Below are 24,612 nucleotides of genomic sequence, written 5' to 3' on the forward strand. Positions count from 1 at the left end.
ACTACCGTTCTCTCTAAAACAATTGAGTTCCTTAGGCCCAAGGGTCGAACCACCCCCAAGAAACCTACTTCCAGCCATTATTTGGCGCCTGCTCCCTTGCCTCAGTCACAAATGCTTAGAATGCCAGAGGACCTTATCATGCTGATTAGGGAAGCCAAGCCACTCCCTCAAAAAGAAAAACAGATCTGTCTCCAGATGTTTTGTCTGAACAAGAGTCAGATGAATCTGATGCATCTGACTATGAAGACATGCAGCCCCTCTCTACATATGAGGATTCTAATGCAGAGGAATCTATTCCTTCAGCTTCTCCCCCAGAGGATTTTTCCTTTAGGGAAACCCTACATACTTTAAGGGAGCATTTCAAATGGGAGAGTCAAGACTACCCACAGTCTAAAAAGAGACGCAGAGTTCCTGGACCTTCCACAGTACAGGCACTTAGCCATCCCCCCAGTCCTAGATGTGGTGGATGATGTCTTCCTTGAATTTAGCTTGACTCCAGACGCCCTCCCCTCCTGCTCCCAGAAAGCCAGACAGGTACTACAGATTGCCTGACTCTCACATATATCTCTTTAAAAACCCAACAGTGGACCCCAAGGTCTTTACCCAAGGCCCAAAAGGTGTTAAAGCTTTTTCAGCTAAGAATCCCATCCCCTCAGACAGGGATTCCAGAGCACTAGGCAGATGGGGTAAAAAAGTATACACCTCAGCTACTCTTGCTATCAGGGCACTAAATTGTCAGTTCCATATGCTTAAATATTAGCAACATACCTTGGAACTCCTTAAACAAAAAATTTCCTCCTTTCCTGCATGGGCAGAATCTAAAGATTTACAGGAATTAATGCACTCTGTTGGTCAAGTAACTAAACGCACTTTGCACTGCAATTTTGATGCCCTAGAAGCTTCTTGCAGGGCAGCTGTCACTGGATCTGTCATTAGAAGACATGCATAGCTTAAGGAACAGCCCCTGCCAGACCATGTCAAATCAAAATTGTTGGATGCACCCTTGCACAAAGACAACTTATTTGGTACTAAAGCTGAAGAGGTGTTAAAAAAGAGCGAAGAAAAAGCAAAATCTATGCAGACTGTTAAAGATTTCTTACAGGTACAGCCCCCTAGATTCAGCAGGCATTTTCCTTCCAAGCACTGGTCCTTTCCTGCACCTAGTAAACAGGGCCAGCCTAGGTCCCGTGGAAACAGACCTCCTAGACAACAGTCCCATGGGTTGCAGAGACCTAAGCAGTGGACTGCCTCCACTTCAAAACCAGGGAGTTCAAGCCACCCCCTTATGGTAAAAACTCAAAATGACTCACCTCTGACCAACATCACATACCCCTAGGAGGAAAACTCTCCTTTCACTCAAGCACCAGGGCCACCATTACCAAGGACCAATGGGTTCTGAACATTGTGCCTCAGGGGTACAGATTCTCCTCCCACACCCTTCCAACTCAAAAAGAGTTCTCAGATCTACCACCAAATCAGTGGGCAGAGGCTCAAAAGCAAATCCATACCCTGCTCTCCTTGGGAGCAGTAGAACACGTTCCTGCACAGCAGATAGGCCAAGGCTTCTACTCCAGACTTTTCTGGTACCCAGAAAAGAGGGCACCTAGTGCCCCATCCTCGACCTATCCATTCTAAACACCTTCCTGGTGATCCCAAAATTCAAAATGCTCACCCTCCAGCAGCTGCTACCCATGCTGTCCAAAGATACTTGGCTACTCACCCTGGACCTAAAAGAGGCCTACATCCACATTCCCATCAGGGAGTCTTGCAGAAAATATCTTCACATCAGGGCAGGTTCTCAAGACTTTCAGTTCTCTGCACTTCCCTTTGGCTTATCTACTGCTCCCAGAGTTTACACAAAATGCCTGGTTCCGGCCGTTGTTTTTTGCAGACAAAAAATATTCAAATTTACTCCTACTTAGACGACTGCCTGATTCAGGCGGACAGCCAGGAGAAACTGCTCAAAGACCTGGCCTTTGTAAAGGACCTTCTAACCTCCTTGGGGTACACAATCAATGAAAAGAAATCCAAACAGGTACCCACCAAAAGGATAATCTTTCTGGGAGCAAGTCCGGACACAGAAACCCAGATGGCATGCCTAACACCAGAGAAAAAACGTTTCCTATCAGCTTACTTCTCTCAACTGGCCTTCAGGCCCCAGCTTTCTGCAAGGGAAATCCTTCAAGCCCTGGGATTCATAGCATCTTGCATACTCCTTATTCCATAATGCCAGACTGCATATGAGGAAACTTCAATGGTACCTAAAGAAGCTTTGGTGTCAACACTCTCATGATCTGGAAACTTTTACCTATCATTACTTGCCTGAGGAAGGAATTTCTTTGGTGGGCAACAGCCTGCTCCCACAACAAGGGACTACCCTTCTCCCCACACCCCGCCACCCAGACCCTCACTACAGATGCATCAGACTACACTTGGGGTGCACACCTGGACAGCAGGTGCATACAGGGCCAATGGAACCCCCAGCAACTCCCCCTGCACATCAATCAAAAAGAGATGATGGCTGTGCAGCAGGCCTTGATAGCTTTCAAACCCCTTCTCTCTCCAGGGGTTCTCCTGATCAAAACAGACAACACCACAGTGATGTGGTACATCAACAAGCAGGGAGGAACTCACTCTTACCTGCTGTGCAGGCTGGCCATGACCCTTTGGTTCACAGCCTCTTCCATGCATCTACACCTGTTAGCACAATACTTGCCAGGCTCTCTCAACTCCCTGGCAGACCAATTAAGCAGAAAACTGTTGGACCCCCACGAGTGGCAGCTCAACACAAACACTTTCTTACTAATAACTCAGAAATGGGGAACCCCGGAGGTCGACCTCTTTGCCTCCCGCACCATCAGCTTAGCAAATTCTGCATCAGGAAGCATCACTCCATGGCATAGAAAGTAGCTGCCCTGTCTTTCCCCTTGGTAAACCTCTCGGTCTATGCCTTTCCTCCTCTCCCTCTCATTCCCAAAGTACTGATCAAAATAAGGGAGGAAAAACCAAGGACCATTCTCATAACCCCAGACTGGCCCAGACAGCACTGGTACCCCTTGCTGTGCAGCCTGTCCCCACTGCCCCCATGGAATATTCCTCAGATTCCCAACCTACTAATCCAGAGGGAAGGGGAATTCATGCACCCCCAATTGCAGACACTCAATTTGGCAGCTTGGCTTATAACCTGAACCCTGACCAATCTGCCCTCCTCAGTAAACAGGTGCTTTCTGTTATCCGAGAGGCCAGACGTCCTAGCACCAGAAGGTCTTATGCAGATAAATGGAAAGGCTTCTGCACCTGGATCCAGGCTAAGGGGGCCAATATGGCACAGCCCTCCATCCCTATCATCTTGGATTATACCTACTACTTCATTTTCTTAAAGATTATCTTCCTTTTTGGACAGTCAAAACAAGTAGAAAGCAAATGGTGTTCTAGCTAAAGTTTTCTCACTACATTTTGCACAGTTTCAACATTCATTTCTATAACCTCCCTTAACTTCAGGTGACAAAACAAAACCAAATTAAACATGTGGTTCACTCTTGCTTTTATGGATGTACTCCTTCTAATGGTCATAGCCTGAGACTGTACAGTCTCATGCCTAAGTAGATACACGACTACTAAAATGATTGGATCAAGGACTGACATTTGTCTGACAGCTGCTATTCCATTCAGAATTCCTGGAGTATGGATTCACGTGATGAACATCAATGGTCTCACCCTAGTGACAATGCAGTCCTCCAGTCACCCTCAGTGCAAGATTCTGAAGCTTAAACAAAACCTTCAAAGTCATCTTGATGACAAACATTATCATAATTAAATCTAGGAACTCACGGTTCATATGAAGTCTTAAAAGGGTGGTGCAAGTTTTAGTCACAGAGTTTAATTATATTAGTCATACATGAACCTTTGTCAGTACTTTATTTTCTGACCAGGATTGTGTACTTTGGCATGACCCATTTTCAGCAGAAGTCTGGAGAAAAAGGGCTCCACACACAGTGGACAGTATACAAAATACTACAGCTGAGAACTCATACTCAGAATAATCATATTACATTATAAAGGCATAACATACAGGCATGCATAGGGCGGCCACGGTGGTGCAGTGGTTAGCATTGTCGCCTCACAGCAAGAGGTTCTCCGGTTCGATCCTCAGCTGGGGTGCCTTCTGTGGGAAGTCTGCATGTCCTCCCTGTGGTCGCATGCTCCGGTTTCCTCCCACATCCCAAAGACATGCTGCAGGTGGATTGGACACTCTAAATTGGCCGTATGTGTGTGTGTGTGTGTGTGTGTGTGTGTGTGTGTGTGTGTGTGTGTGTGTGTGTGTGTGTGTGTGTGTGTGTGTGTGTGTGCCTTCTGTGGAAGGTTGGGCGCTGGGCTGGCAACTCGACACAGTAAAACTCCACTGCCAATCATGAGCGGACAGGTGATCCGCTGTGGCGACCCCTAACCGGGAAAAGCCGAAAGAAGAAGAACATACAGGCATGCATATGATCAGAATAACATGTATTTAACATATTTAAAAGGCAAGCAACAGCCTTGTGCACGAAAAACATTAAAACATTAGGACATCATGCAACACTTACATAAAAGATGTGTACTTGGATAATAACCACAAAAAGCTGGGATAGTGCAATGTATGTACTAATAACAGTACAGGAAGGTCCCCAGAAAATCAATAGAGAGCAAGCTAGTGGCAGCCATAACTGGTAGCTCAAAACAAATTCCAAATGCATTTCTAGGGTTTACTTTGCAGCTACCCTGCTTTCAGAAGTACCATTACAATCTCTGGTCACTCATGACAAAACAACTTTCCTTTTACAAAGCATTTTTTTACTAGAATGTTTCAGCATACCTGATTGTAATTGTTCCTAACCTGGGTTGCTGAGTTATTAACAAGCTTGAATCCTAATTCATTTATCAACATGCACAGCTGATGAGATTTGAGCAAATGGCAAAGCCTGGTCAGTGACTATATAATATCAATACCTCAACTTATTCTCCATTGATGCCTACCTGTGATTTAAAGTAAGTCTCCTGTGGAGTAGACAGAACATCTGCAGAGGCGATATCCAGATGAAGCAGGATTTGGCGGAAGGAAGGTCTGTTCCGTGGTTTGCTGTTCCTAAAATGAAACAGAAGCTAGTAATAGTTTAGGATACACAAATGGAAAACAAATGTTTGTGTTAGATAAAGTTGCATTCTTAAACCAGCATCTCAGGATGTTCCAGCCTATTCTACAAGAGCAACCTCACTGCAGGTATATTTTTAAATGACAATAAATTTAGTAAGTGTCAAAAGCTTATTAAGTCACTAGTGTTTCAGCTTCAGACAGCTTTCTAAGAGATATTTCTAATAAAAATAAGCACCCAAAATAAAGTAAATGAAAAGAAAAATGAAAAAGAATTTTCACAGTATCCATGACAACACATTTATAATATCATACTAAACAAAAACTTCACAAGTTCACTAACATGTCAGCTATTTCTGTTTTGTTTTCTTTTTCTACTCCCCACATTTGAATAGCAGCTGCTACTAGCTCCTCTCCTCATTTATTGGCTTTACCAGACTTGCCTTAACCCCAGGATCAAGCCTGACCCACATAATGGGCCAGTGAGAGGACTGAAGATGCTGGTGCAGTGTCATACTGCTGCTGGGGAGGGTGCCCTAACTCCCAGTATCATATGGCAACCTTGAAATATCCACAACTCTTGCCTTTAGGAGATATATACGAACATCCGTGCACATGCAGCCTCCTAAGTGGCCGAGTGGTTATGCAGCAACAAGATATGGCAAAAAAAAAGAACTACCATAATCTGTCCTGGATTGGATTCTAGTTACCAACCCATCTAATTCTACCTCCTCAGCTACCCCCCCCGATACACAAACTGATCACTTGCCAGCTTACACCCACAGGAGTATTATACAGCTAACAGAGGAATATAAGCTCAAAACTACCTGTAATCTCTCCAAATTTTCTAGGGAGTCTTTCATTGAATCTCTGAAGGCAGTTAACTGGTCCATCCTAAAATGATTTCCCCTTAAATGATGCAGTTGAATACTTCAATGCATCATTTCTAAATATACTTAACACATTAGCACCAGAGCGTACAAAAAGAATTATAAACAGCCATACCCCATGGCTCACAAACCAATGCAAACACCTTATGAAAGACAGAGATAAAGCATGGATTAACTGTCAAAAGAATAAAAGTGACATAAATTGGCAACTATTCAGACAGCTACGAAACCGACTCAAGAAATAAGTTAATAGTGATAAAACGTCTTCTTATACTAAGCTGTAAGATAGCCATAAAAACAACCCTAAAAAATTCTGGTCCTCCATAGCCTCTCTTATAAGCCCAGGTACAAAAAAGAAACCCAGACCATACCCAGGCATTCCCCCTCTTCAAACAGCTACCTATTTCAATACATACTTTATAGAATACGTAGCCAACTTAACCTCCAACTCATGTAACACACCCCCTTCCACACAGCCGACCTCCTATACCTTAGACCCTACTATATTTCATTCAAAAATTACCTATCTGCAACCTCTCCAATACATATGCAGACAACTCCACCCACTTTTCCTTTCAACCAGTTTCTATAAATTTCATAAAAAAGCTTTTACATAAACTAAAACATTGTTCCTTCTCAGCAGACAACCTTCCCCAAGATTACCTAAATCTAGCTGCAGTTGCAACAGCATAACCAATCAGAATTCTTATTAATAGATCAATAACAGAATCCTGCATCCCTAACTTGTGGAAAGTGGCACACATTACTCTATTACATAATGGAGGTAATTCCACTGAGATTTCAAATTTCTGTCCCATAGCCATCCTGTCTCCCCTTTCTAAAATCCTTGAAAGATGTATCCATCGAGAATTTCTCCATTATCTCTTAAAGAATGCGCTAATCACCAATACGCAATGTGGATTTCAGCCAGACCACACCACCTCTATTGTATTACTACAATTTACAGACGCTGTTAATAAGGCTTGAAACTCTAAAACTTGTTCCCACAGTATTTCTAGATCTATCAAAAGCCTTTGACATGTTCTCACAGTAAACTCCTCAATCAACTCTTTACCCTGGGTCTAGCATCTCCATCTACTCAATGGTTCTCTAGTTACCTTAACAGCAGGCAACATGCTGAAAAATGGCAAGGATCCATCTCTGCATATCTTTCCACTTCCACAGGAGCCCCAGAAGGCTCCATCCTTGGCCCTCTACTGTTCAATATTTTTATCAATAACCTACATTCATCTTCTTCTGAAGGCACTTTAATTCAATATGCAGATGACTATACCATCATCTCTGAACACTTTAACTCACCTCCAAGAAATCACTTAAGCTGTCATTACCATTGAAACCTGGCTTAAAATGGCTCAACTCCTACTCAACCCCAAAAAACAAACTCCTCCTCTCTAACCCAAAAACTCACACCCCTAACAAAGTCTCTTTCAAAATCTTTCAGCAAATGGCACTGAAATCGAGTTAGTCCATCATACCAAACTATTAGGCGTCATAATACTCCTATCTAACAAACATAATCCTATATCTAACAAAAATCTTCATAGAATAGTCTGACTGAAACCTTAAGCAATACTGACAAATCCCCCTATCATTGTAAGGCACCTATTATATGTACCAAGTGTGAAATATTTTCTTTGTATGTAAAGCCTATGTAAAATTAACCTATGACTGCAATCTGCTGTTTTATATATTTTACTACTATTGTATTGCAAATGTCTGTATATTTTATATGCCACAGTTGACTGTAAAAGTTTGAATGTACCTTGGGGCTTCTCCCCCAGGGCCTCTGCTGAAAAAGGGTTAACTACCCAGTTGAACTATCCCAGTAAACAAATGTAAAATAAATAATAGACAATGGTCTTAAATTTGACCTCCACATCCAAAACAATATCAGGAAAACCCACCAAAAACTTAGTTGGCTGGAACTCCCCCTCCACCTCTCCTACATTTAACTAATAACAGTATATAAAATTATACATAAACCATTTAGCCTGCCCAGCTCTTACCCCTTTCATCAACATGTATTTTCCAAAAAGAATGCTTAGATCAGAAGACAAACAACTTCTCATAGGGTTACCACCTGTCCCACTTTGTGAGGGACAGTCCCTTTTTGGGCAGTTGTGTCCTGCAAAAAATGTGAAAAAATGGCAAATGTCCTGAGATTTTAGGACAAAATTATTTTCTATATTTTATGTAATAGTTGCATAAAACAGTTATTCTGTATCTGAAACACCTAAATGTTATAAGAAACAGAATAAGGAACTAAAATGCTACAAGAATAAACTTTTATTCAGGCAAAAATCTGAAGTTCTGTCGTTTGTACTGGCCGTGGGTATGTTTTGCCCTGCAAAATCTCATGTTTGTAGCACAAATGTCCCACTTTGGGCATTTGGAAAGGTGGCAACCCTAACTTCTCACCATAAATAAACCAAATAAATCCCCTGTACAAAGCCTGTACTCATACTCAGTAGCAAAAAAAAAAAAAAAAAAAATGGAACTCCTTACCTGTAACCTCCAGAACTATTTCTAACCTACCCACCTTTAAATGTTCCCTGAAAGAATACCTTACAAAGTCTTGGACCTGCTCCTGTGCCAATCCTTGTTGAACTTAACTATATTTCACTCACCCCCTTCAACCTAGATCATATTTCACTACCCTCTACAGCCTCCTATTCCACTCCTATTTGTTTTCCCTAGTACCTTACTTAATTTCTACAGAGCTTTCCTCTACCTCTTTCTTCCCGATTTACCTAAGCTACCTGAAGACATCCTACCCTGCACTCTTCCTGTAATCTCCTTCACTTCATCTTTCAATAACTGCAATATGAACACCTTTCTCATACTAAGACATCACTCAATTTCACCTCACTGTTGCTAATCATTTAATCTCTGATATCTCTTTAAGTATCTTATTAGAATTGTCTCAGGTCTCATTTACCACATATTAATCTATGTAACAAATAATATGACTATTGATTTTTTCCTCACATATTTTCTTCAACTCGTGTTATTTTCATTGTACTCTGCTATGAAACATATGTTCTATGTTTTTCTCATTACAACATTCTTTCAGTTGTATGTTTGTACTGTAACATGATACTTTGTGGTTTAAAATATCTGTACTTGCTGTTTTTGTAATGTAACATGATACTTTGTGATTTAAAATATCTGTACTTGATTTTTGAAATATTGTCATTGTGGAGCTTTTTTCCCTGGGCCTCTACTGAAATTGGGCACTTTCTGGCACTGTTGGACTTTCCTGGTAAACAAATGCAAATAAATAAATAAAAATAAACCATTTATGCATAATGTATGAAAAGGAAAATCTATGCAATGGTTTGATTGTTTTTTTAATTAGTGTATGGTTACTCGTGACACCGTAAAATGTGAAGTTAATAAATGTGTTTGAAAAAATATATTTGTTTTAACTTAAAAGAGGTCTTTGAAGTACAGTAATTAATGAAATGGTGCTTGTGACGTCTTTAAAGCCTACATCAACAAAGTAAAAAAAAAAATTAAACATTTCTGACATCTTTTGCACCATTTTCTTTTGCAGTCATTCCTCTCATGTTTCCCAGAAGTCATCCATTCTTCAACTTCAGTTTGTATTGTGAAGGGATCGATACACTCTCTCTCTAAGGGCAGAAAACAGGGAATGTTTTGTTATGGAACTGAGGCTTATCTCCCACTGCCATCCATTTTGTTTTTCTTGGAGACACAGTGTCCAACAATGTTGGAAGTCTGAAAGTTTTTAGCCCATTTCTGCATTGGAACATATTACACTTTTACTGTCAGAATTCACTTAAATGTTCAATGAGGGACTTTTCACTTACTTAAGCAGGTAATTTTAATTTATTTCCTAAGGAAGCCGGTTAAGAACTTTGAACTGGATTAATGCACATTAGCACCCACAGCAAGCACTAGAACCATTAGTTAAACTGCAATGAACTTACTTGTGTTAGTTATACCTGGCTGCCTATACATATGTTGGTAAATGTCTACATTAGAAATGGAAAGAAAACCCCAACTTAGAATCAGAAGTAATTAAATGAAATGCACGAGCATCAGAATGGTAGAGGGATCCAACAGAAATTCCACTTCCTGTTCCTTCTGGGCTTGATGCTCTACCTGCTGTTACTAGAATTTTCCTTACGGACCAAATAAATATACAAACTGAAACAAAAAAATTTATGGAAGAATGTGCTTAGTCAATCAATTAATTAATCAATGTACTCATTTTATCCCTTGATAACCAGGTTAGACCTACTATGCTAGTGACCTTTTTTCATTGGAAACCTGAGCGGTATTTATACTGACTACCAGAAATATGGCCAGGGCACTGGGGTTCTTCGCCTACGTTTTTTGGTAAGTGCCATCTTTTACATCCATCTGAGCTACTACCAATTCAGGCAGACAGGACCTCAGTTTAACATCTCTTTTGTATGATGAGAGTTTAATGTGTTCATTGTTCAGATGAATTCATTGAGTTTATTTATTTGCCATTTCCTGACTAGGTAGCTGGGGTTAGTCCTAGGATCCTTTTCAACCATGACCTGGGTATAATTGCACAATTACATAGCTGTCTACACATAGCAAAATTACAAAGATGTAACAAAAAATAGTAACATACTTTGTAAAATTGCTTCATACAGAGACATACTAATATCAATATATTAATAACCTGCGGTCTATAAATCACAGTATATAATATATAACAGATTTAAATCAAAGTGTGAGTAACACTTTGCAACTGTAATCAAGTGATTATATAGGTAGAAAGAACCTAGAGGTGTTTGATAAAAAGGTGGAGGTGTGAGAAGATAGAAGGGAGAGAAACAAGGTGGAGAGATCAAAGTTAAAGAGGTATAACCTAAGTGTTTACACGACAGCGCTTCCATACTTACAGGTGAAGCCCATTTGAGACCCCCCCCCCAGTATTAACATATTTGCAGGGATCAACTAGTACAATGTGATATGTGTCACAGAAGACTCCACAAAGGGTGAAGATAGGGACATACGCTACTTAGGATGGAAGACTTAAAGGGGATTCTCCTACCATTCTGATTTGCTGCTGATTGTTGATAAAGTTAATAAAAATAAAAAGGATCCACTGCAGCAAGTTAAACCAAGAACAGGTATGTAGGAGTAATGATGCCGCATTGACCATCTGATGATTCAAGCCTGGATGGTGATACTACTGGCATGAAAAATCAGATAAGTACATATTAGGCACCACAGATTATAAACAAAGGGGCCTCAATCAGACCTATGCTTTTGTTAAATGGAGACAGATGGGTGTAAGCCTCACAAAGGAACAAAAACAAGTAAAATAGTTTTCCAGCCAGGTGCTGGTAGATGTTTCTTCTTAAGAATTAATTTGCAGGAATGAAGGATAGTTTGAGAAAATGTCAGAGATATTCCACAGCTTAATAAAGTAGCAGCTCCTTGACATTCCACCACAGGGATAACTCAAAGCCACTTTGATTAGTCAGCTCAGAAAAGGCATCAGAGCATCCTACAACCAAATTCAAGTGAGGGTGCAAGGACTGCCACCCCTTTCATTTCATTTATCTATTACTCAGGTAAGAGAAATAATGTGCATGCTAATAAACTGAAAAAAATAAGTATACTTTCAATACAGTGCGACTTGCATGCAGTTGTTGAAGGAAATTAGTGATTATCTGCTTTAAACATACTTTTTTATGTCAAGAATAAAATAATCTGGTCTACTTTTTCTGAAATGTAAAAAAAAGCTCTGGAAAATGAGAGAAAGAAAGGGTGTCGATGTCATATCCTGCAGCAATATGCGCCATGTGGAGTTCACCAATTCAAAGATTTTCTTTTGCATAATGCTAAAACCTGCACTGATTTGGGAATTGCAGCCTCATACTCATTGCTACTGGCACTGATACTGATTCAAAAACCTTCTGTTACCCTTGTAGCATTTATTTACAATCATGACTCTCCTCTCCTGAAATAGCTGTTACTGTAGCTACAAGCATTGCAGTGTTGGTAATCAGACCCAGAAATTAGAAAAATTTAACAAGACAGGAATTTCAAGGACTACAGAATATAAACGCATTTCAGGAATACTCTGCACCGACAGATGCTATCACCCTCCAACACTACTGAAAACCCTAAAAGATCTCCATTTCTTCTAGTCACCTTCGTTGTATTAAGATTCTCTACTATTTTCCATGTGTATTCTCAGGGAGGTCTCTTTCTGCTTATCGTTATAACACTTCGTGAAGAAGTGTGCTCCAAGAGTTGATCTTGCTTTCTCTTACCAGGATGCACAACACTGAGGCATTTAGCACTTCTGTCTTGAATCTATAACACAGAAGCATTTAGTACCTCTAGCCTGGCTGTACTTAACAGGTTGCCAACACTATGCATTTAGCATTTCTGTCCTGCCTTTGTTGTTAGGGTGTACAACACTGAAGTATTTAGTACCTCTGTCTTGACCTTCCTTACTAGGATGTACAACACTGAGGCATTTATCACTTCTGTCCCACCTTGGTTGTTAGGTTGGAGAACACTACAGCAATTGGTACCTCTGGCTTGACCTTTACTGAGATACACAGCAGTGAGTTAGTTGGTAATTCAGTCCTGCCCATGCTGTTAGGGAGTATAACACACAATCATTTAGTAACTATAGCCTGACCCTCCTCACAGGAATGCACTACAGTCCTGTTATTCAGAAGTTTAACAATGAAGTATATAGTACCTCTAGCCTCATCCCCCCACCAGAATGCACAACACTAAGTAATTTAGTTCTTGGCTCCTGGCCATTATTAGGATGTATAACATTAAAGCCGTTAGTTAGCACCTGTACCTACCCAGCCTTACCAAGGTGTACAACAATGATGCATTCAGCACCTCTGTCTTGCCCCTTATTAAAGTGTTCAGTACTGAATTGTTTATTCTCTCCTTGTGGGGCTTTTTATTTACTTACTATAACATGTATTGAATAAGTACTGTATAATATGGACCAAAAATAGAAGTTATGTTCTTACCATAACGTTCCATGTTAGTTGTCTTCTTCTCGCCTTCTTCTTGCTGGATGGGTTCGGAGCCGACCTCGGCTCCGACTCGGACACTCTAAAAGCTCGAGAGTTGGTTCCACCGGCTCGAGGCTCCCCTTATATCCCACAATGCTAGGCGAGAGTTACCTCAGATCTCGTTTGTAAGCTAACCCCAGCTTATAATAGTAACAGAATCATTCTAAAACAGAATCCACCTCTAATAACAGGAAGAAGAAGGGTGACCTACATCCTGATCCAGGAAATATGCACAACAGCATATGCCTAAGAAAGAGGTGGTAGAAAGAGAGGTCACGATCACAACTCCTCTAGGTCTGTCCAGGCCAGGGAAGGAGGGTGGGGCGCAAGAAGAAGCGAGAAGAAGACAACTAACATGGAACGTTATGGTAAGAACATAACTTCTATATGTTAAGTTGTCTATCTCGCCTTCATTCTTGCTGGATGGGACCGCGTCCCTAGCACCTTGTCCCGGGTGGCCTAACGGAACAGACTCCTGAGAACAGTGGAACCAAAATTAGCTCTATGTCTAGAAGCTAAATCCAACTTATAATGAGAAATAAAAGTGTGAGGAGTAGCCCAAGTAGCCGCTGCACAAATGGTGTCAATAGGCAGTCTGTCTTGGAAGGCTAAAGAAGTAGCCAAAGCTCTGATGGAATGGGCTTTAGGTTTATTAGGCAATTTTTGTTGTCTAATTTCATATACCAGGGAAATCAAAGATGTTAGCCATCTGGATAATGATACCTTTGAAACTGAAAGTCCCTTTCTGCTTTCCATAGGAGACAAACAGCTGATCAGATTTTCTGAATTGTTTTGTTCTATCCAAGTAGTACCTCAATTGACGATGAACATCCAGGCAGTGTAATTTTGTTCAGACCTATTGGAATACTCTGGAAAAAGACAGGGAGGTCAATGCTTTGGTTTAGATTTGATGTCGAGACCACCTTAGGCAAAAGGACGGGTTAGTTCGTAAGGATACTCTGTCCTTATGAAACAAAAGATAAGGAGGACGACAACTGAGTGCTTGAAGCTCTGAAACTCTTCTAGCTGATGTAATAGCTACCAGAAAGAGTTTTCCATGATAACAATTTCAAGGAACAGGAAGCTGCAGGTTCGAAAGGGGAAAGAATCAAAGAAGCAAGAACTAAATTTAGGTCCCAAGGAGAAGGAGGATTTCTTATAGGAGGTCTGAGAAGAAAAACTCCTTTCAAAAAGGCTTTGCAAAGTTTGTGGGACATCAGGGCAGATTCAGAAATACCCACATGGAAGTTAGAAATAGCTGCCAATTGAACCTTAAGTGTAGATGGAGATGAACCTGCATGGAAGAGTTCAGCTAGAAAATCAAGGACTAGTTGGATGGAAGCGGTGAACGGATCTATGTCCCTTCCTTGTGCCCAATATGAGAAGCGTTTCCACTTACTCAAATAAATCTTTCGAGTGGAAGATTTATGGGAAGCTATCAATATATCTCTAACAGAGTGAGATAATTGAGGAAGCCTGGCTACGGTTGGAACTGGAGGAACCAAGCAGTGAGGTTCAGAGAGGGGAGGGAGCGATGAAACTGACCCGACTGATGGATCAAAAGATCTGGAACTAGGTCCAGATTCCACGGTCGCTCCAAGAGAAAACGATGTAGAAAGGGGAACCACACTTGTCGAGGCCAGTAAGGAGCAATGAGGATCAAGGATGCCTTCTGAGCGATAGCTTTCTGAATTACTTGAGAGATCAGTGGGAAAGGAGGGAATGCATACAGAAGTCCCCGCGTCTCTGCTGGGTTGGCCTGGTAAAGGGAATAGAGTGAAATATTCTCTGCACTTGCTGTTTTGGGGAGTAGCAAAAAGATCGCAGCAAGGCTGACCCCACTTGAGAAAAATTTCTCTCACTACAGAGTCTTTCAGAGACCACTCGTGAGGCATGAGAATAGCTCTGCTCAACTTGTCCGCAATATGATTGGACTTCCCGGGGATGTGCGTTGCTATCAGAAAACGCTGAGAAGAAATCACCCATTGCCACAGTCTGAGTGCTTCTCGACACAGGGGGTATGATCTGGTTCCGCCTTGTTTGTTGATGTACCACACTGCAGACATATTGTCTGTCTGGATTGCAATTGTTCCCAAGGGAAGAGAGTCTTGAAGGGCTTGCAACGCTAAAAGCACTGCTCTCATCTCCAGAACATTTATGTGCAAGTGGCATTCGTTTGGTTGCCATGTGCCCTGGACTGTCCTGCCCTGATAATGCCCCCCCCACCCGATCAGGGAGGCATCCGTTGTCAGTGTAGCAACTGGAGGAGGTGGAACAAAGGGTCTTCCCGACAGGAGCTGGGGGGAAGACATCCACCACATGAGATGCTTTTTGCACGCCTGAGTGATCACAATGGTGTGAGACATTGGAAGTTCCTGGTATGACCACTGAGTAAAAAGCATCCACTGAAGGATCCGCATGTGGTATCTGGCTAATGGAAGGAGAGGTATGGCCGCTGCCATGATTCCCAACACCTTTAGAACTAACCTGGCTTTGATTCTGTTGTTGTTGAGAAGGAGTGATACCAATTTGTGAATGTCTGATATCCTTTGGTGTGTTAGCCTCGCAGACATGTTTATAGTATCTAGATTTGCGCCTATGTAGGTAATAGTACGACAAGGCGACAAAACAGACTTTTCGCAATTTATTGAAATACCCAGTTTTTGACAAACGCGAAAAGTATAATCTCTGGCCATCAGAAGGAGATGCTTGGTAGGAGCTGTGAGGAGCCAGTCGTCCAAATATGGAAACACCTGGAATCCTTGTCTCAGGTGAGAAGCTACCACTGCCATGCATTTGGTAAACACCCGGGGGGCAGTGGTGAGACCAAAGGGCAGGGCCCTGAACTGAAAATGACTGGTTCCCAGCCTGAAGCGGAGGAATCTTCTGGAGCGTCTGTTCATTTTTATGTGATAGTACGCATCCCGAAGGTCTATAGAGCACATCCAGTTTCCTTTGCCCAAAAGGGGAAGGATGGATTGCAGCGTGACCATCCGAAATCTTGTTTTCTTGACTGATTTGTTCAAGACACTGAGATCCAATATCGGTCTCCAGTCCCCTGTTTTCTTTGGAACTAAAAAGAACCTTGAGTAGATTCCGGATCCTTGTTGGTCTGCTGAATTGCTCTTTTTGCAAGCAGTTTTGAAATTTCCAAAGCTGCTAGATCCCTTTGAGCGGGTGGAACATCTGGAAGGGATTTTTTTGACTGATTTGGAAAGCGAAGAAAGGGGATAGAATAGCCTTCGGAAATGATGGACTGTACCCATTTGTCTTGAGTCAGGGATAGCCAGGCTTCTGGGTACAGTGACAATCTTCCCCCGACTGCCCCCGAAGATGGGCAGTCGGGCAACACCTCAGGGATGCTGAAAGGGCTTGTCAGGGAAGGCTTCCGATTGCCCTGGTTCTCGGACCCCCTGCCCCTAGGGCGACGTCTACCATTGTTATTCCCACCTCTGCCTTTGGTAGGAAACGACTCTGTCGTCAGGCGAAGTCCCTTGAGATTGTTTACGGAACCACATCTTTCCACCCTTCTGGCCTTTGGGGTAAGGCCTGGAAGGAGTCGAAAACGGACTCCGGCGGCAGAAAGGGTCTTGCCATCAGTCTCGCACCTAGTCAGGGTTTCTTTCACTTGAGGACCAAAGAGAGATGATCCATCAAAAGGGAGTTCGTGAAAGGCGTCTTGAAAGGGTCCGCAAAATTGCATAGCCGCATCCAGGCGTGCCTACGTGAGGCCACACCTGTCCCTGCGGCTCTGCTCGCTCCATCAGCCGCGTAAGAAAGGAGGCATGGAGGAGTTGGATATGGAATTAAGGGTAGCCAGCTGCGTGTTCATCTTGTCTTGGAAACCCGCAGCTGTAGGATCTTTAACATTTCACTCGCTTCTTTGATCAAGTCCCTTTGAAGACGAGTGAAATGGCACAGGTAGTTCAGCGACGCATGGTAAATGTCGCTGAGGAGAACATCCGCTTCCGTACCTATCCATGGACCTAGATTCCTTGTTAGGTGGATGGACAGGTACTGAAGGATCAGCCAGTTCCTTCTTTGTGGCAGCAGCTACCACCATAGCATCCACAGAAACTCCTTTTGTTAAAAATTGCTTGTCTGCTGGAGCTGTGATGAACTTAGAGGGTCTCCTGGGAGTGGGGTCCACTGAATCAGGAGCCGTCCATGCCTTCTTAGCAACCACCTGCATGAGGGGGTCGAAGGGAAGGGACACCCAGGAGGTGGAAGGACGAGAGCCAAACGCCTCAAGATACACAGATTCGTCCTCCGAAGGGTTGAGGGCTGGCCAATTTCCCCTCTGTTTCAGGATCTCCAGAATGTCTGCAAATGAGACATCTTCAGAAGGGGAACGGGGGGAACCCTCAGAATCATCCAAATCTGTGTCTGACGTGATGGACTCAGGTGAGTCAATGTGTTTCCTCTTACACTTCCTCTTCTGCCAAATCAGGAGAGGCCTCGGAAGAGGATGAAATCCCCACAGGGGGCTCCTGAGGAGCTGGCTCTCTGCGGTCCGGGATGAGGGAGTGAGTCGACTTACCCTGAGGCAGCATAGAGGGAGGGGCGGACGGAGCCGACTGTGGAGTAGAGCCAGGCTCTAACACACTCCGCATGACCTCGAATGCACCCCTGTCAGGCAGAGCCAGAGGTCCCCGCTCCGAGGAGCTAAGAACCCCCCTCGGCACTGACAGTGATGGCTCCGAGGCCGATGTCGGAGCCGAACTCACCAGCCGAAGCCCGAGAGGGAGGGGGTCGGACAAGGGTCCGATGCCACTCACCCCTCGGAGCCGGAGGAAGTCCGGCGCCGAGATTCTTCCAAAGAAGAAACGGAGCTGACGGCGGAGCCGAAGACAATTGTATCGGCTCCGGCGTAATCACAGTCTCGGTTCCGACGACCCGGCTCCGAACTCAAGAGAGTCGAAGGAGGAAAATGTTGATGGACGGGGCAGGCATCGACTGATGAGTCGGGCTCTGAAGCATCTGGGCTAGTGCCTCGGACTTAAGTAGTCGACTCACTACCCTCTGAAGGTCATGATCCGACAGCCTCGATGACCTAGAGGAGTGAGACCTTTGGCTCCGTTCAGACAGCAGGGGAGATCCTGGAGCCGAATGAACGGAGCCAAGAGATGGTGACCTGGACCTCTTCCTAGTTGTCGGCTCCGAAGGTCTGGTCGGAGCCGACAGGAACTCAATAACCTCGGCTCCGGCCGGAGCCGAGGAGCCACAGAAACTGTGGACTGAGACTTATCGGCTCCAGCCGGAGCCGATAAAGGCAAGGTTGAGAAACCTGAGGTCTCGGCTCAGATGCCGGAGCCGAAGACCTAGATGCCTTAGAGGGCTTCCCTGTTGAAACAGACAGGGAATCCTCTGGCTTCAGTAAGCCTCTAAGAATTAATTTATTTTTCTTTCCTGCAGGACCCTGGGGCTGAAGCCATGGCACACAGCACAGGAGTCCTGCAGGTGCAAAGGCCCCAGACAATAGACACAAGAAGTGTGAGCGTCTGTCAGAGACATTTTCTGACAGCACGCATCACACTTCTTGAATCCGGAGACCTTTGCTTCTTTAGACATTTTTGTCTGACAGGTGTACACAAACACGCACACAAACACACAAGTTATACCCTGTCAGGTAAACACAATAATTTTAGTAGTAATACTAGTAATTTAAAACTACAATAAACTAGAATAAACTACAATAAACACACACACTCCACTAGGGAAGGGAAGGCCTATAGGCCCAAGGGAAGAACCAAAGGTTCTTGGGGTAAGAAACGGAAAATATTTTGGGTAGGGGATAAAGTTTTCTAACCTACACTAACTAAGTAAGAAAAAATTAACTTAAAGGGGTTTTAAAGACTGATTTTCACAAGAAAAAATAGTACTCACCAGGAACCGGTAGAAACAACCAACCTCGAAGCTGTAGCGGCAAACGAGATCTGAGGTAACTCTCGCCTAGCATTGTGGGATATAAGGGGAGCCTCGAGCCGGTGGAACCAACTCTCGAGCTTTTAGAGTGGCCGAGTCGGAGCCGAGGTCGGCTCCGAACCCATCCAGCAAGAATGAAGGTGAGATAGACAACTTAACATAAGCCCTTTAACAAGGTGTTGTTACAGTCTGTATCCTTTAATTGTGAACAACCAACAAGTACACTGGCAGAATATCTTTTTCTGGTGCCATCGGCCAAGCCATGAAAGTTTATTGATTCAATCAGTATCGTGGCAGTTGTACAGGGTGTGACTTTTTCTTTGCACCCTCCCCATTGCGAGCTTGCTGGTATTTGGTTTCTATTTTCAACACTTTTTTTCCCTCAGAGCTTGTGAGTCACAAACTATACAAAATGGTGTTATCATACCATGTAATCAATGGGTTGAGCTGCTTAGCCTATTGCCATCCACAGACTCTCTAGCATGCAGACTGCTTCCCCGGATCATGTGGCCTGCACCAGTCCTGAAGCAGTAAGGCTCAGCATCCGCCCCCCACTAAACAATATAAGAACTTGTATTAATAATTTTCTGATAAAATGAAAAGACTAACTACAATGCCATTTGACTGATTGTAATCTTCACTGTTTTGAGACAAAATGAGGACTCTTGACGGACAAATCAAAATTTAGATATACAACCAGTAATTTTCCTGCAAATGAGGTCAACTGATACGAATAAAGGCTACTATTCGGCACAAGGATGCACTCTTGCTTCTTGCCATTGGGTTACTTCTGACTGCCCTACTTCCTCCTTTGTTTCCCCTGATGCCACTTCCCACCTCCTACTTATTAAACACTGAATTTTACAAAAATTTTCTTTAAGTCAGTACATTTTCTACTTTTTTTTTTCAAAAAGCAACCTAGTGGAAATTACAGACTCAATACGTCAAGTCCCAAAATAGAAAAGTGCAATCTTTGTACAATAACAGTGAAGTGCAAAACTCACTGTTATACATTAAAAATGTTTTTATGGTGGGGGGCAAGCCTTCCCATGCCACTGAATATGCCCCACACCCCCTACTAATATAGACTAACTTTAAGATCACTGTACCTTGGAAAAGAGGGAAATTCCCACTGTTCCGAGGAATGTACTTAACAGTTCTCAAACATACAACAGGAACCTGTTTCAAGAACGTTTTTTTTTCCTTCACTTTCCATTAACTTCTCAATTTGAGAACATAATTATCCCTTTTATCTTTTAGCCATTTCATGATTCAAAAGTGATGAATACAAGTCATCATGTCCTATTTTAAAAAAAAAGAAAAAATCTATGACCACCGAAAAAAGCTCTTATAATAAAAACAAATAACAAGCATCATAAAGTAACACAATGCCTATTCTTTTCACTAAAAGCGTTTTTGTGAGTTCGAATTTTTTTTAGCCTTGTTTTTTTAATTTTCAAAACAGCTTTAAAATTAAATTGGTCATTTATACCTACCAATAGGCAGGTGTTAAAAATGCGTCATTCAAACTTTTCTTTCTGTAATAATGCTTCTGAATCTTTTCCTCCTTTAAGACCCATATCTACACTATTAAGGACAAAAAAAGCTCTTGAAATTCATACACAATTTAGAATGCCTATCAAGTGCTTTATTATCATTTTACTTGTTGAGGACATAATAATGCTCATACATTTAAGTTATCAATTTTCTGATGGTTTTTCCTACGTACAATAAAATCAAAAGAAGAGTAAGCTGCTACACAAAGCAGCGTTCTGAAGCAAATGTAGAAATTCCTGGAGCTGAATGTCTTCTGCCAGTGAATGTACTATAAAACAGGGATCTTCCCTGATACAGCACACTGATTACCGGTGAAGTATTTATATGTGTTGTATTTATATGTACAGTTGTCATGTTGTAATAGTAAAATAAATCTACTATTCCAAAGGTGACAATAATTCCTTTCACTTGCTTTAGAACCACAGGTTACTCACGTCAGCAATCACTGATTGCTTGCCTAAAGAATGCTAATGATGACATTCCAGGCTGCGACTGCAATCAATGATACAGCTGGAGAATCTGAGCTTGCAGTTTACAGGCAGAATGGTAACTCACTAGAAGCATTTTTCTTCTGCCATCTTAACAATGGCTTCAACAATACACTTTGTAGTGCTTGCAGCCTCCTCCTGCTGGAAAAGGCCTGTGGAGTACCACTGCATGAGCACTGTCTATATTCCTCTTGTCCAGGGTGACCTATGTCAGCTCTCTCCTTCTCTTAACCTCCTGAGGTGCCAGTGGATCCGCATTTAATTTCCCTTTCCTCAGCAGGCTCTCTGGTTTCACATTTCCAAAATATTCTATAACACCACTGATACTAGTACTTGCTATCTGTCTAAGTGATACTGCCAGATGTTGCTTAGCCTGTATGGCAAGTAAGGAGATAAAATACTGAGGACTCGACATTCCAGTTTGATACAAACAAAAGAATTTTTAATATTAAAATTTTTTAACTAAAGTGAATCAAAATTATACACGGGCATTAAAAATAACAGAATAGATATTCTAAAGTTGTCAGAATGTTAACATTACTATTTATTCTGACAGAAATGATAAACATATTTGTAAAGAAACCATGAATAATTTATAAAAATAACCTTATGTGCTTTATTTTAACTACTGACACATTTCTAACCTACTCCTGCATAACAATCATGTTAATTACTGTGATTAGCATTGCACACAAGTTATTAGCATCATACATAAATTTATTCATTTTGTTAAGCGCTACAAACCTACAGTCGACATAGGAGATTATGACTGGGTTTCTGACCATAATCAACTTGTTATATGTTTGAGACAATGAGTGTCACGAAATTCACCTTCATAGTGAAACAAAGTGAGGTGATATCCATGATGTGTTTTTGTGAAGCTCCTTCTCCGAGATGCAGCAACCTCAAAATGAAAATAAGAATATGAGGGAGTATGGCAGCTCATGGGGTTTACTCGCCTGCAAAGAATACTTTTTACAGATTTCATGTTATGGTGCATTTCCTTGATTACCATACAGCCATGAGTACATGCATACATATTTTATGAGGATATGTGCACTCAGGGTTGGCTGTAGGTTTAAAAAATATTAGGAAGCAGTTGCATGGTGAGTCACGTAGTATGAGAGAATCTTTGTGGATCCATAATAAAATAGCAGTTCTCCCTGACAGTACATTTTCTAGTGCAAGACTGAGAGTCTTGATAGGATAGTGCTTCAACGCACTTGACCAAAAAAAAATACAGACTACTTCAAGGTATCTTTATCACAATGCAGCACCCCACAGGACTCCACTCAGTAATGCTTTTGGACTGCATGAAAATTTCATAATGGTTTTCTATTTCACTCAAATAAAGTTTATTAAATAGTAAATAAGCATTTTTTCTTATTTTGTTTTATGAGGTGTTTAGATGTTCTGCTTTCTACTGTTAGCCATTCCAGATTGCAGCACTTTTAGTAACAGCCTTCTTACAGTTATAAAAATGGCAAATTACAAGTGATTACTTTTGATCTCAACTTGGCAGCATTTTTTTTTGCATAACTAACTATTAAATTTTCTCTAATATATTTCATCCAAGAAGTTAGTATACATTATCACTGGAAGTATTAGGGGAGAGGGCACAACTGTCTATAAAAGCAAATATGATCAGTATTTTCTTTACAATTGTGTATGCTAATTTTTTTCTTTTGGTTATTCTTCTTTCAACATTATATTTCAATGTTGTTCTTTGAACTGTATGTATGTTAACTTTAAGTAACATTCTGTGCTTCAGTATATTTTCAACTAAATTACTATACACTTAATTGATCTTTCAGTAATTTAAATAAAATGATATTCTCTGATTTGGTGATCCATGATATGAACATGTAGTTGTTCATTTGCTGTTGCTAAAATTCCTAAAATGTCCATCTTCTTTGTCTCACAATGCATTTACCAATTTGAGAGCTTGCACTATGCCTTGAATTTGCATTTATATGTGTGTCTCTCAGAACACTGAATCCACTGGGCAAGCTACTTGAAATCACCAAGCTGAGTAGTAAGATGTTATTAACAAACAACTATCCCCCTTTCAAGCATATCTCTTCAGGCTATTGAAATAAAGAGGCAAACAATAATAAAATAAGATGTTTTATGTTCAGGTTACATAGCTTCCAAAGTTATCAGAGCATCACATTCTTAAATTTATGTTGATTTTTTTTAAGAAAATCTCTGGTCAGTGTTCATCTGCTTACCAGCACTGTCGAAGAAGAATCTTGAATCCATCTGGACAAGTATTTGGGACAGGAAGGTGCAGGCTGTTGCTTCCAACACCCCAAATGATGGCAGAGGAATCCACATCCTTATACGGAATCTCACCTGTAAGCAATTCCCATAGGACAACACCAAACGACCTGAAAATCCATACATGCAAAGTTATGCAAAGGCTTTTTCAAGCAATTATCTAAAACTTTAAAGAAATTTAGAGTGATAATACTTGTAATCCAGTTGCAGTTATTTTATGCTTTCTGCCATCAATGCCATATCTCTCAACTTCTTAGTGCAAGAAATCTGGACAAAGTTGAAAATAATGGTGGGACAAACCAAAATAGGGACAGATTTTAAATATTGCACTTATAAGCTTACAAATTTGTTGGCATGTGCAGCATTTTTTGAGGGATATAAAGTCTGAAACTTAAATGTGTGTCATTACTTAGTGACTTCAATCCTTAGTCATTTGCCAGAAAACCACAAATTTTATAAGGAACAGACCAAAAATATGAGACAAAAATCTGAACATTCAGCAAAAATCTGGACAGTTAAGAGGTATGCTGTATGCAGCCAGCCATAGGCACATATCCACAATTGCCTGTGTCTTTTTCATGTATGACATATTGTGTTTATATGGCACCATATAAAGATTATAGGATGGGCACACAGAGACCGCTCATAAAATGGTGACACCAGTGTTGCTTATTCATATGTTATAGGCTGCACAACAGCAATCATAAAATACTCAAAGCATTCCCTTGCAGATCACACCCTTGGCCACAGGAGCATGTTACAATATAGTACTAAGCAAGTAGTATAGGATGGGCACACAGAGACCACTCATAAAATGGTGACACCAGTGTTGCTTATTCATATGTTATAGGCTGCACAACAGCAATCATAAAATACTCAAAGCATTCCCTTGCAGATCACACCCTTGGCCACAGGAGCATGTTACAATATAGTACTAAGCAAGTAGACAGTGAAAGTGTCTGCTTTTGCTAACAAAATTAGCCAGAGATATCCTTCTCTTCGGTGTCTGATGTCTCATATATATCAAAACAATTATCTGCAATATAACAAACTGTAACTTAATCACCTCAGCAGCTACCAGCATTTAATCTTTATATATATATATATATATATATATATATATATAAATATATATATATATATATATATATATATATATATATATATATATATATATATATATAAATAAATAAATAAATATATATATATATATATATATATATATATATATATATATATATATAGGCTAATAGGTTCATAGG

At 41.3% G+C, this 24,612-nt stretch overlaps 1 protein-coding gene across 5 annotated transcripts in view; it reads right to left on the reverse strand.

Moving 5' to 3' along the window:
• The window catches only part of MAP3K12 (mitogen-activated protein kinase kinase kinase 12), a 1,100,073-nt gene that overhangs the window by 255,596 nt on the left and 819,865 nt on the right, over nucleotides 1-24,612 (reverse strand). For all 5 annotated transcript variants that reach the window (XM_044083918.1, XM_044083919.1, XM_044083920.1 and 2 more), the window contains 2 exons: nucleotides 23,302-23,460; nucleotides 5,014-5,122 (listed from right to left, as the gene is read on the reverse strand). In XM_044083918.1, coding sequence (XP_043939853.1) covers nucleotides 5,014-5,122; nucleotides 23,302-23,460 — 268 coding nt within the window. The remainder of the gene's footprint in view (nucleotides 1-5,013; nucleotides 5,123-23,301; nucleotides 23,461-24,612) is intronic.

Source organism: Protopterus annectens, chromosome 9.part0, assembly GCF_019279795.1.
Source record: "Protopterus annectens isolate FY-2018-M chromosome 9.part0, PAN1.0, whole genome shotgun sequence".
Lineage (NCBI taxonomy): Eukaryota > Metazoa > Chordata > Ceratodontiformes > Protopteridae > Protopterus > Protopterus annectens.